This window comes from Cyanistes caeruleus, chromosome 33, assembly GCF_971803275.1.
Source record: "Cyanistes caeruleus chromosome 33, bCyaCae1.hap1.1, whole genome shotgun sequence".
In the NCBI taxonomy this organism is placed as follows: Eukaryota; Metazoa; Chordata; class Aves; order Passeriformes; family Paridae; genus Cyanistes; species Cyanistes caeruleus.
This window is the reverse complement of record NC_141734.1, coordinates 2,077,334-2,090,572: the sequence shown is the minus strand read 5'-3', so window position 1 is coordinate 2,090,572 and position 13,239 is coordinate 2,077,334. Positions and strand designations below refer to the sequence as shown.

Sequence of the window (13,239 nt, the reverse complement as noted above, 5' to 3'; positions counted from 1 at the left end):
ACACACAGGTGACACACAGGTGACACAGGTGACACAGGTGACACAGGTAACAATGAGGTGACACACAGGTGACACAGGTGACACACAGGTGACACAGGTGTGCCCTTACCCTGGAGCAGGGTGTCACCACCAGTGACTCCATGCCGATGCGGGGGCTCACAGTGGGTGACACAGGTAACAATGAGGTGACACACAGGTGACACACAGGTGACACAGGTGACACAGGTGTGCCCTTACCCTGGAGCAGGGTGTCACCACCAGTGACTCCATGCCGGTGCGGGCGCTGTAGCTCTTCTGTTTGCAGAAGCCGGGGTCCAGCACGTAGACGATGCCATCGATCGTCACCGACGTCTCCGCGATGTTGGTGGCCACCACCACCTCGGGGGGGCGGGGACAGTGAGGCTCCGCCCACCCGCACAGGCCACGCCCCATTTAACACACCCGCACAGGCCACGCCCCATTTAACACACCCGCACAGGCCACGCCCCTTCTGGACACACCCGCACAGGCCACGCCCCATTTAACACACCCGCACAGGCCACGCCCCTTCTAGTCACACACACACAGGCCACGCCCCTCCCAAACACACCCGCACCGGCCACGCCCCATTTAACACACCCGCACAGGCCACGCCCCTTCCAGACACACCCGCACAGGCCACGCCCCATTTAACACACCTGCACAGGCCACGCCCCTTCCAAACACACCTGCACAGGCCACGCCCCATTTAACACACCCACACAGGCCACACCCCATTTAACACACCCGCACAGGCCACGCCCCTTCCAAACACACCCACACAGGCCACGCCCCATTTAACACACCCACACAGGCCACGCCCCATTTAACACACCCGCACAGGCCACGCCCCTTCCAAACACACCCACACAGGCCACGCCCCATTTAACACACCCGCACAGGCCACGCCCCTTCCAGACACACCCACACAGGCCATGCCCCATTTAACACACCCGCACAGGCCACGCCCCATTTAACACACCCGCACAGGCCATGCCCCATTTAACACACCTGCACAGGCCACGCCCCTCCCAGACACACCCACACAGGCCACGCCCCATTTAACACACCTGCACAGGCCACGCCCCTCCCAAACACACCTGCACAGGCCACGCCCCTCCCAAACACACCTGCACAGGCCACGCCCCTCCCAGACACACCTGCACAGGCCACGCCCCTCCCGGACACACCCGCACAGGCCACGCCCCATTTAACACACCCACACAGGCCCCTTCTGGACACACCCACACAGGCCACGCCCCTTCCAGTCACACCCACACAGGCCCCTTCCGGACACACCCACACAGGCTCCGCCCCATTTAAGGCACACCCGCACAAGCCACGCCCACTCAGAAGCTCCATCCAATCACGCCCCACGCTGAAGGCCGTGCCCAATAAAGCTCCACTGTGACCACACCCAAATAAGCCCCGCCCACCTGACCACACCCTCAGCAGCCACACCCCATGAGGCCACACCCTGTCTTAAAGGGCCAGCGCACCTTTTTGGCTCCCCAATAAAACTCCACCTGTTATCCACTAACCCCGCCCACTCTCCTGAGGCTCCGCCCTCCCTTAAAGGGCCAGCGCACCTTCCAGGCTACCCAATAAACAACTCCACCGGTCATCCAATAAACCCCGCCCACCTCCTGAGGCCCCACCCAACCTTAAAGGGCCAGCGCACCTTTCTCACTCCCCCAATAAAACTCCACCTGTTATCCACTAAACCCCACCTACCTCCCGAGGCCCCGCCCACCCTTAAAGGGCCAGCGCACCTTCCTTGCTCCCCAATAAATAACCCCACTTGGTAGCCGCTAAGCCCCGCCCCTCCTCCCGAGGCCCCGCCCTCCCTTAAAGGGCCAGCGCACCTTCCTTGCTCCCCAATACATAACTCCACCTGTTTCCCACTAAACCCCGCCCCTCCTCCCGAGGCCCCGCCCTCCCTTAAAGGGCCGGCGCACCTTCCTGGCGCCGGGGGGCGTGGGCTGGAAGATGCGCGCCTGCAGCTCCGAGGGGAGGTTGGCGTAGATGGGCAGCACCAGCAGCTCCGGCAGCCGCGAGCCCAGGCGGCGACAGCGCTCCTGCAGCAGCTCCACGCACGCCTCGATCTCCTCCTGGGGACATTGGGGACAGCGGGGGACATGGGGGGACATTGGGGACATTGGGGCTCCACGCACGCCTCGATCTCCTCCTGGGGACATTGGGGACATTGTGGGGACATCGGGGACATTGTGGGGACATTGGGGACAGACATTGGGGCTCCACGCACGCCTCGATCTCCTCCTGGGGACATTGGGGACAGCGGGGACATGGGGGACATTGTGGGGACATGGGGGACAGACACTGGGGCTCCACGCACGCCTCGATCTCCTCCTGGGGACATTGGGGACATCGGGGACATGGGGGACATGGGGGACATTGGGGCTCCACGCGCGCCTCGATCTCCTCCTGGGGACATTGGGGGGGGATTGGGGACATTGAGGACATTGGGGGGGACATTGGGGACACCCCAGGGACACCCCAGGGACATTGGGGACACCCCAGGGACATTGGGGACACTCCAGGGACATTGGGGACACTCCAGGGACATTGGGGACACCCCAGGGACACCCCAGGGACATTGGTGACACCCCAGGGACATTGGGGACACTCCAGGGACATTGGGGACACCCCAGGGACACCCCAGGGACACCCCAGGGACACCCCAGGGACATTGGGGACACCCCAGGGACATTGGGGACACTCCAGGGACATTGGGGACACCCCAGGGACACCCCAGGGACACCCCAGGGACATTGGGGACACCCCAGGGACATTGAGGACACCCCAGGGACACCCCAGGGACACCCCAGGGACATTGGGGACACCCCAGGGACAAAGACTTGTGGCAGGAAATCGGGGTTGGGGACAGGAGTGAGGGGAACGGGGACATGGGTGGGGATGGGGACAGCAGGGGGTGCCAGGGGGACACTCGGGTGACACCAGGTGACATCAGGTGACACCAGGTGACATCAGGTGACACTGACCTGGCCGGTGAGGAACACCAGGATGTCCCCGGGGGGTTGGGTGACGTGGATCTGCAGCACCGACACCACACAGGCCTCCAGGTAATCGGCCTCGGGGGCCTGGGGACACGGGGGGACACACAGGGGACATGGGGGGGACACCGGGGGGACACACAGGGGACATGGGGGGGACACGGGGGGACATGAGGGGACACGGGGGGACATGGGGGGGACACGGGGGGGACACGGGGGGACATGGGGGGGACACAGGAGGGACACGGGGGGACACGGGGGGACACGGGGGGACACGGGGGGGACACGGGGGGACACGGGGGGACACCGGGGGGACATGGGGGGACAACGGGGGGGACACAAGGAGGACACGGGGGGGACACAGAGGGGACATCAGCACCCGCTGTCCCCAAAGACCCCCAGGCATCCCCCTTGTCCCGTGTCCCCAGGGTGTCCCCAATGTCCCCAATGCCCCCCCAGGTGTCCCCAGGTGTCCCCAGGTGTCCCCAGTGTCCCCAGTGTCACCTTGGTGTAGTAGATGTCCACAGGGAAGCGTCTCCCGGGGATCCTGAAGACGGGCGCGTGCTCGAAGAAGGCCGAGAAGCGCTCCGTGTCCCCAGGGTGTCCCCAATGCCCCCCCAGGTGTCCCCAATGTGTCCCCAATGTGTCCCCAATGTCCCCCCAGGTGTCCCCAGGTGTCCCCAGTGTCCCCAGTGTCACCTTGGTGTAGTAGATGTCCACAGGGAAGCGTCTCCCGGGGATCCTGAAGACGGGCGCGTGCTCGAAGAAGGCCGAGAAGGCGCTCCGTGTCCCCAGGGTGTCCCCAATGTGTCCCCAATGTGTCCCCAATGCCCCCCCAGGTGTCCCCAGTGTCCCCAGTGTCACCTTGGTGTAGTAGATGTCCACAGGGAAGCGTCTCCCGGGGATCCTGAAGACGGGCGCGTGCTCGAAGAAGGCCGAGAAGCGCTCCGTGTCCCCAGGGTGTCCCCAATGCCCCCCCAGGTGTCCCCAATGTGTCCCCAATGTGTCCCCAATGTCCCCCCAGGTGTCCCCAGGTGTCCCCAGTGTCCCCAGTGTCACCTTGGTGTAGTAGATGTCCACAGGGAAGCGTCTCCCGGGGATCCTGAAGACGGGCGCGTGCTCGAAGAAGGCCGAGAAGCGCTCCGTGTCCAGCGTGGCCGATGCCACCAGCACCTTCAGGCGCGGCCGGAAGCGCGCGATGTCCTTGATGAGGCCGAAGAGCACGTCCGTGTGCAGCGTGCGCTCGTGCGCCTCGTCCACCATGATCACGCTGCGGGGACAGCGGGGGTGGCGCCGGTGGCACCTGCCTGTCCCCTGGCTGTCCCCTGGCTGTCCCCTGAGTGTCCCCAGGGTCCCCTGAGTGTCCCTTGGTGTCCCCTCGGTGTCCCCTCAGTGTTCCCTGAGTGTCCCCAGGGTCCCCTGAGTGTCCCCAGGGTCTCCTGAGTGTCCCCAGTGTCCCCTGGGTGCCCCCTGAGTGTCCCCTGAGTGTTCCCTGAGTGTCCCCAGGGTCCCCTGAGTGTCCCCTGAGTGTCCCCTGGTGTCCCCTCGGTGTCCCCTGGGTGTTATCGGTGTCCCCTAGGTGGCACTGGTGTCCCCTCGCTGTCCCTAGGTGTCCCCTGGATGTCCCCAGCTGTCCCCAGCTGTCCCCAGGTGTGTCCCCATGTCCCCAGCTGTCCCCAGGTGTCCCCAGGTGTGTCCCCAGGTGTCCCCAGGTGTCCCCAGGTGTGTCCCCAGGTGTCCCCAATGTCCCCAGGTGTCCCCAGGTGTGGCCCAGCTGTCCCCAGGTGTCCCCAGGTGTCCCCAGGTGTGTCCCCAGGTGTGTCCCCAGGTGTCCCCAGGTGTGTCCCCAGGTGTCCCCAGGTGTGTCCCCAGGTGTCCCCAGGTGTGTCCCCATGTCCCCAGGTGTGTCCCCACCTGTAGGAGGCCAGGTCAGGCTCTGTCAGGAACTCTCTCAGCAGCATCCCGTCTGTCATGTACTTGAGCACCGTGCGCTCCGACGTGCAGTCCTCGAATCGGATGCTGTACCCGACCTGCCGCGGGGGACAGGCCAGTGTCACCTCCTGGGGCCAGTGTCACCTCCCTGGGGCCAGTGTCACCTCCTGGGGCCAGTGTCACCTCCCCTGGGGCCAGTGTCACCCCCCTGGGGTCACTGTCACCTCCCCTGGGCCAGTGTCACCTCCCCTGGGGCCAGTGTCACCCCCCTGGGGTCAGTGTCACCTCCCCTGGGCCAGTGTCACCTCCCCTGGGGCCAGTGTCACCTCCCCTGGGGTCACTGTCACCTCCCCTGGGGCCAGTGTCACCTCCCCTGGGGTCACTGTCACCTCCCCTGGATCAGTGTCACCTCCCCTGGGCCAGTGTCACCTCCCTGGGGTCACTGTCACCTCCCCTGGATCAGTGTCACCTCCCCTGGGCCAGTGTCACCTCCCCTGGGGTCAGTGTCACCTCCTGGGGTCACTGTCACCTCCCCTGGGGTCAGTGTCACCTCCCCTTGGGGCCAGTGTCACCTCCCCTGGGTCAGTGTCACCCCCCTGGGGCCAGTGTCACCTCCCCTGGGTCAGTGTCACCCCCCTGGGGCCAGTGTCACCTCCCCTGGGGCCAGTGTCACCTCCCCTGGGGCCAGTGTCACCTCCCCTGGGCCAGTGTCACCTCCCCTGGGTCAGTGTCACCTCCCCTTGGGGCCAGTGTCACCTCCCCTGGGGTCACTGTCACCTCCCCTGGGGTCACTGTCACCTCCCCTGGGGCCAGTGTCACCCCCCTGGGGCCAGTGTCACCTCCCCTGGGCCAGTGTCACCCCCCTGGGGCCAGTGTCACCTCCCCTGGGGTCAGTGTCACCTCCCCTGGGGCCAGTGTCACCTCCCCTGGGGCCAGTGTCACCTCCCCTGGGGCCAGTGTCACCTCCCCTTGGGGCCAGTGTCACCTCCCCTGGGGTCACTGTCACCTCCCCTGGGCCAGTGTCACCTCCCTGGGGTCACTGTCACCTCCCCTGGGTCACTGTCACCTCCCCTGGGCCAGTGTCACCTCCCCGGGGTCAGTGTCACCCCCCCGGGGTCAGTGTCACCTCCCCTGGGGTCACTGTCACCTCCCCGGGGTCAGTGTCACCTCCCTGGGGCCAGTGTCACCCCCCTGGGGTCAGTGTCACCTCCCCCGGGGTCAGTGTCACCTCCCCAGGGTGTCACCCCCCTGGGGTCACTGTCACCTCCCCTGGGCCAGTGTCACCTCCCCTGGGCCAGTGTCACCCCCCTGGGGTCAGTGTCACCTCCCCCGGGGTCAGTGTCACCTCCCCAGGGTGTCACCCCCCTGGGGTCTGTGTCACCCCCCTGGGGTCAGTGTCACCCCCCTGGGGTCAGTGTCACCTCCCCCGGGGTCAGTGTCACCTCCCCAGGGTGTCACCCCCCTGGGGTCACTGTCACCTCCCCTGGGCCAGTGTCACCCCCCTGGGCCGGTGTCACCCCCCTGGGGTCAGTGTCACCTCCCCTGGGGTCAGTGTCACCCCCCTGGGGTCAGTGTCACCTCCCCTGGGGCCAGTGTCACCTCCCTGGGGCCACTGTCACCTCCCCAATACCACTCAAACCCCCCCCAGTGTCACCCCAGTGTCCCCCCAGTGTCCCCAGTGTCCCCAATGCCCCCCCAGTGCCCCCCCAGTGTCCCCAGTGTGTCCCCAGTGTCCCCCCAGTGTCCCCAGTGTCCCCCCGTGCCCCCCCAGTGTCCCCAGTGTCCCCAATGCCCCCCCAGTGCCCCCCCAGTGTCCCCAGTGTCCCCCCGTGCCCCCCCAGTGTCCCCAGTGTCCCCAGTGTCACCTCGTTGCCCCCCCAGTGTCCCCAGTGTCCCCCCAGTGTCCCCCCAGTGTCCCCAGTGCCCCCCAGTGTCCCCCCGTGCCCCCCCAGTGTCCCCAGTGCCCCCCAGTGCCCCCCAGTGTCCCCCCCGTGCCCCCCCAGTGTCCCCAGTGCCCCCCAGTGTCCCCCCAGTGTCCCCCCAGTGTCCCCAATGCCCCCCCAGTGCCCCCCCAGTGCCCCCCAGTGTCCCCCCCGTGCCCCCCCCCAGTGTGTCCCCAGTGTCACCCAATGCCCCCCCAGTGTCCCCCCAGTGTCCCCAGTGTCCCCCCAGTGTCCCCCCAGTGTCCCCAGTGTCCCCAGTGTCCCCAGTGTGTCCCCAGTGTCACCCAATGCCCCCCCAGTGCCCCCCAGTGTCCCCCCCGTGCCCCCCCCCAGTGTGTCCCCAGTGTCACCCAATGCCCCCCCAGTGTCCCCCCAGTGTCCCCAGTGTCCCCCCAGTGTCCCCAGTGTCCCCAGTGTCCCCCCCCAGTGTCACCTCGTTGCCCAGCTTTGTCCCCATCTCCACGGCCACCCTGGCTGCCACGCTCATGGCGGCCACGCGCCGCGGCTGCGTCACCCCGATCTTCATCCCCCCCCTCGTGTAGCCCTGGGGGGCACAGGGGGGTCAGGGGGGGACAGAGACCCCTGGGGACCCCCGGGAACCCCCAGGGACCCCCACAGGGACCCCCAGGGACCCCCAGAGACCCCCAGGGACCCCCAGAGACCCCCAGAGACCCCCAGGGACCCCCAGAGACCCCCAGAGACCCCTGGGGACCCCCAGGAACCCCCACAGGGACCCCCAGGGACCCCCCCAGGGACCCCCGGGGACCCCCAGAGACCCCCAGAGACCCTCAGGGACCCCCCCAGAGAGCCCCCAGGGACCCCCGGGGACTCCCAGGAACCCCAAGGACCCCCCCAGGGACCCCCAGGGAACCCCGGGGACTGCCGGGGACCCCCAGACCACAACTGACCCCACCAACAACCGAGCATCCCCGGGACCCCAAATCTCTTCAGACCCTCCCAGTCCCCCCCAGTTCCCCCCAATCCCATCCCAGTCCCTCCCAATCCCCCCCCAATCCCCCCCCAGTCCCCCCCAATCCCTCCCAATCCCCTCCCAGTCCATCCCAGTCTATCCCAGTTCCCTCCCAGTCCCCCCCAGTCCCTCCCAGTCCCCCCCAGTCCCCCCCAGTCCCTCCCAGTCCCTCCCAGTCCCCCCCAGTCCCCCCCAGTCCCTCCCAGTCCCTCCCAGTCCCCCCCCAATCTCCCCCCAGTCCATCCCAGTCCCCCCCAGTCCCCCCCCAGTCCCCCCCCAGTCCCCCCAGTCCGTCCCCACCTCCTCGTGCAGGTACTGGGGGATCTGGGTGGTTTTCCCCGACCCCGTTTCCCCCTCGATGACGAGGATCTGGTGCTGGGCCACGGCCGCCAGCAGCTCCTGCCGGAACGGGAAGATGGGCAGCGAGCGGCGGCTCTCCTGCACGGACTGCCGGCGGCGTTCCGCCTCGGGGACAGCCTCGGGGACATCCTGGGGACATCGGGGACACCTCAGTGCCATCAGTGTCACCCTCAGTGCCGTCAGTGTCACCCGTAACCCCCCCGTGTCCCCAGTGCCAGCAGCTCCTGCCGGAACGGGAAGATGGGCAGCGAGCGGCGGCTCTCCTGCACGGACTGCCGGCGGCGTTCCGCCTCGGGGACAGCCTCGGGGACATCCTGGGGACATCAGTGTCACCCTCAGTGCCATCAGTGTCACCCTCAGTGCCATCAGTGTCACCCGTAACCCCCCCGTGTCCCCAGTGCCAGCAGCTCCTGCCGGAACGGGAAGATGGGCAGCGAGCGGCGGCTCTCCTGCACGGACTGCCGGCGGAGCTCCGCCTCGGGGACAGCCTCGGGGACATCCTGGGGACATTGGGGACACCTCAGTGCCATCAGTGTCACCCATAAACCCCCCATGTCCCCAGTGCCAGCAGCTCCTGCCGGAACGGGAAGATGGGCAGCGAGCGGCGGCTCTCCTGCACGGACTGCCGGCGGAGCTCGGCCTCGGGGACAGCCTCGGGGACATCCTGGGGACATCAGTGTCACCTCAGTGTCACCCCAGTGCCATCAGTGTCACCCGTAACCCCCCCGTGTCCCCAGTGCCAGCAGCTCCTGCCGGAACGGGAAGATGGGCAGCGAGCGGCGGCTCTCCTGCACGGACTGCCGGCGGCGTTCCGCCTCGGGGACGGCCTCGGGGACATCCTGGGGACATCGGGGACACCTCAGTGTCACCCTCAATGCCATCAGTGTCACCCCAGTGTCACCCGTAACCCCCCCGTGTCCCCAGTGCCAGCAGCTCCTGCCGGAACGGGAAGATGGGCAGCGAGCGGCGGCTCTCCTGCACGGACTGCCGGCGGAGCTCGGCCTCGGGGACAGCCTCGGGGACATCCTGGGGACATCAGTGTCACCCTCAGTGTCACCCCAGTGTCACCCGTAACCCCCCCCATGTCCCCACTGCCGGCGGAGCTCAGCCTCGGGGACATCCTGGGGACATCAGTGTCACCCTCAGTGTCACCCCAGTGTCACCCGTAACCCCCCGTGTCCCCAGTGCCAGCAGCTCCTGCCGGAACGGGAAGATGGGCAGCGAGCGGCGGCTCTCCTGCACGGACTGCCGGCGGAGCTCAGCCTCGGGGGACAGCCTCGGGGACATCCTGGGGACATTGGGGACACCTCAGTGCCATCAGTGTCACCCCAGTGTCACCCGTAACCCCCCCGTGTCCCCACTGCCGGTGGAGCTCGGCCTCGGGGACATCCTGGGGACATCGGGGACACCTCAGTGTCACCCTCAGTGCCATCAGTGTCACCCCAGTGTCACCCGTAACCCCCCTGTGTCCCCACTGCCGGTGGAGCTCGGCCTCGGGGACATCCTGGGGACATCGGGGACACCTCAGTGTCACCCTCAGTGCCATCAGTGTCACCCCAGTGTCCCCACTGCTGGCGGAGCTCGGCCTCGGGGACATCCTGGGGACATCAGGGACACCTCAGTGCCATCAGTGTCACCCTCAGTGCCATCAGTGACACCCCAGCGCCATCACTGTCACCCCAGTGTCATCAGTGTCACCTCAGTGTCACCCGTAACCCCCCAGTTTGCCTAAATCTTCCTTTTACTTACCCAAATTCCCCCCAAATCCCCCCCAGGACCCCCCAAATCCCCCCAGGACCCCCCAGGACCCCCCAAATCCCCCCCAATCCCCCACCTCCTGCAGCTCCCGGCTCCCTGGCAGCGGTGCAGCGCTCACGAACTGCACGCTGTGCTCGTCCTGCAGCAGCAGCTCGTACTGCAACCCCCCAAACACCCCCAGGACCCCCCAAAACACCCCCAGGACCCCCCAAATCCCCCTCAGGACCCCCCAAACACCCCCAATCCCCCACCTCCTGCTGCTCCCGGCTCCCTGGCAGCGGTGCAGCGCTGACGAACTGCACGCTGTGCTCGTCCTGCAGCAGCAGCTCGTACTGCAACCCCCTAAACACCCCAGGACCCCCCAAATCCCCCCCAGGACCCCCCAAATCCCCCCAGGACCCCCCAAATCCCCCCAAATCCCCCCAATCCCCCACCTCCTGCTGCTCCCGGCTCCCTGGCAGCGGTGCAGCGCTCACAAACTGCACGCTGTGCTCGTCCTGCAGCAGCAGCTCGTACTGCAACCCCCTAAACACCCCCCAGGACCCCCCAAATCCCCCTCAGGACCCCCCAAATCCCCCCAAATCCCCCCAAATCCCTCTCCTGTCCCACCTCCTGCAGCTCCCGGCTCCCTGGCAGCGGCGCAGCGCTCACAAACTGCACGCTGTGCTCGTCCTGCAGCAGCAGCTCGTACTGCAACCCCCTAAACACCCCCCAGGACCCCCCAAACACCCCCAGGACCCCCAAAATCCCCCCCAGGACCCCCCAAATCCCCCCCAGGACCCCCCAAATCCCCCAAATCCCCCCCAATCCCCCACCTCCTGCTGCTCCCGGCTCCCTGGCAGCGGTGCAGCGCTGACGAACTGCACGCTGTGCTCGTCCTGCAGCAGCAGCTCGTACTGCAACCCCCCAACACCCCCAGGACCCCCCAAATCCCCCCCAGGACCCCCCAAATCCCCCCCAGGACCCCCCAAATCCCCCCAAATCCCCCTCCTGTCCCACCTCCTGCTGCTCCCGGCTCCCTGGCAGCGCGGCAGCGCTCACAAACTGCACGCTGTGCTCGTCCTGCAGCAGCAGCTCGTACTGCGGCTGCGGCCGGCGCTGCGCGGCGTCGCGCGCCCCGAAGCGCAGCGCTGCAGCCCCCAGCAGCTGCTCCTCCCAGCGCCGCTGCTCGTCCCGGGGGGCTGCGGCCTCCTCCTGCAGCTGCTGCTGCTGCTGCGCCTCGTCCTGCGCCGGCAGCCGCTGCGGGGGGGGGCGGGAAATGGGGGGTTAGGGGGGGTTTGGGGGGTCCTGAGGGGGGTTTGGGGGCAGCCATGGGGGGAGTCCTGGAGGGGTCCTGGGGGGTCCTGGGGGGGTTTGGGGGATCCTGGGGGAGTCCTGGAGGGGTTTGGGGGGGTCCTGAGGGGGTTTGGGGGATCCTGGGGGGATCCTGGGGGGGTCCTGGGGATCCTGGGGGGTCCTGGAGGGGTTTGGGGGCGTTTGGGGGATCATGGGGGGGTCCTGGGGGGATCCTGGGGGGTCCTGGGGGGGTCCTGGGGGGGTTTGGGGGATCCGGGGGGGGTTTGGGGGATCCTGGGGGGGTCCTGGAGGGGTTTGGGGGGTCCCTGGAGGGGTTCGGGGGCAGCCATGGGGGGCTATGGGGCTGGGGAGGGGTCCTGGGGGCTGGGGAGGTACAGAGGGGTCCTGGGCAGGGTTTGGGATGACCCCAGCCCCATTTCAGGACCCCAGCCCCATTTCAGGACCCCAGGACAGGATTGGGGACCCCAGGACAGGGTTTGGGGCCCCCAGCCCCATTTTGGGACCCCAGGACAGGATTTGTGACCCCAGGACAGGATTTTGGGGACCCCAGGACAGGGTTTGTGACCCCAGCCCCATTTCAGGACCCCAGGACAGGATTTTGGGGACCCCAGGACAGGGTTTGTGACCCCAGCCCCATTTCAGGACCCCAGGACAGGATTTGTGACCCCAGGACAGGATTTTGGGACCCCAGGACAGGATTTGGGACCCCAGGACAGGATTTGGGTGCCCCCAGCCCCATTTCAGGACCCCAGGACAGGGTTACTGACCCCAGGACAGGGTTACTGACCCCGCCCCGCGTCTCCTCGGGGATGTGGTACCGGCTGCTCCTCTCCAGCTGCTCCCTCTCCCCAGCCCCATTTCAGGACCCCAGCCCCATTTCAGGACCCCAGGACAGGATTTCTGACCCCAGGACAGGATTTGTGACCCCAGACAGGATTTTGTGACCCCAGGACAGGGTTACTGACCCCAGGACAGGATTTGGGTGCCCCCAGCCCATTTCAGGACCCCAGGACAGGATTTCTGACCCCAGGACAGGATTTTGGGGACCCCAGGACAGGGGTTACTGACCCCAGGACAGGATTGGTGACCCCAGGACAGGGTTACTGACCCCGCCCCGCGTCTCCTCGGGGATGTGGTACCGGCTGCTCCTCTCCAGCTGCTCCCTCTCCCCGGCCCCACATCAGGACCCCAGCCCCATTTCAGGACCCCAGGACAGGATTTCTGACCCCAGGACAGGATTTTGGGGACCCCAGGACAGGGTTACTGACCCCAGGACAGGGTTACTGACCCCGCCCCGCGTCTCCTCGGGGATGTGGTATCTGCTGCTCCTCTCCAGCTGCTCCCTCTCCCCGGCGCGTTTGTAGTCGCGCGCGAGGTCGCGCAGGCTGCGTTTGTAGCGCAGCTGGCGCAGCTCGGCCGCGCTCAGCGTCTCCTCCCCGAACAGCCGCTCCTCGTCCTCGATCTCCAGCTCCAGCTCCTCCAGCTTCTCCCGCTCGCGCTTGGCCAGGTACTCCCGGCGGGAGCGCTTCCGCAGCTCGGGGACCTGCGGGGGAACGGGAGATGGGGGGAGATGGGGGAAATGGGGGGAATGGGGGGGAAAATGGTGGGGAAATGGGGGAGACGGGGGGGAAAAATGGGGAGAAATGGGGGAAATGGGGGGAAATGGGAAAAAACAGGGGGGGAAATGGGGAAAAATAGGGGGAAATGGGGAAAATGGGGAAAAATGGGGGGAAATGGGGGGAAATGGGGAAAAATGGGGGAAATGGGGAAAAATGGGGGGAAATGGGGGGAAATGGGGAAAAATGGGGGGGAAATGGGGGGGAAAACAGGGGAAATGGGGGAAAACAGGGGAAATGGGGGGGAAATGGGGAGATGGGGGAGATGGGGAAAAATGGGGGGAGAATGGGGGGAAATGGGGGGAAATGGG

General features: G+C 66.9%; 1 protein-coding gene across 1 annotated transcript in view; it reads right to left on the bottom strand.

Annotated features, from left to right (window-relative positions):
- Positions 1-13,239, bottom strand: part of DHX16 (DEAH-box helicase 16) — a 27,066-nt gene that overhangs the window by 10,659 nt on the left and 3,168 nt on the right. The window contains exons 5-13 of the mRNA XM_086870751.1: positions 12,601-12,855; positions 11,016-11,255; positions 8,199-8,387; positions 7,362-7,472; positions 4,968-5,083; positions 4,113-4,323; positions 3,042-3,140; positions 1,977-2,129; positions 238-378 (exon numbers count right to left, since the gene is read on the bottom strand). Coding sequence (XP_086726877.1) covers positions 238-378; positions 1,977-2,129; positions 3,042-3,140; positions 4,113-4,323; positions 4,968-5,083; positions 7,362-7,472; positions 8,199-8,387; positions 11,016-11,255; positions 12,601-12,855 — 1,515 coding nt within the window. The remainder of the gene's footprint in view (positions 1-237; positions 379-1,976; positions 2,130-3,041; positions 3,141-4,112; positions 4,324-4,967; positions 5,084-7,361; positions 7,473-8,198; positions 8,388-11,015; positions 11,256-12,600; positions 12,856-13,239) is intronic.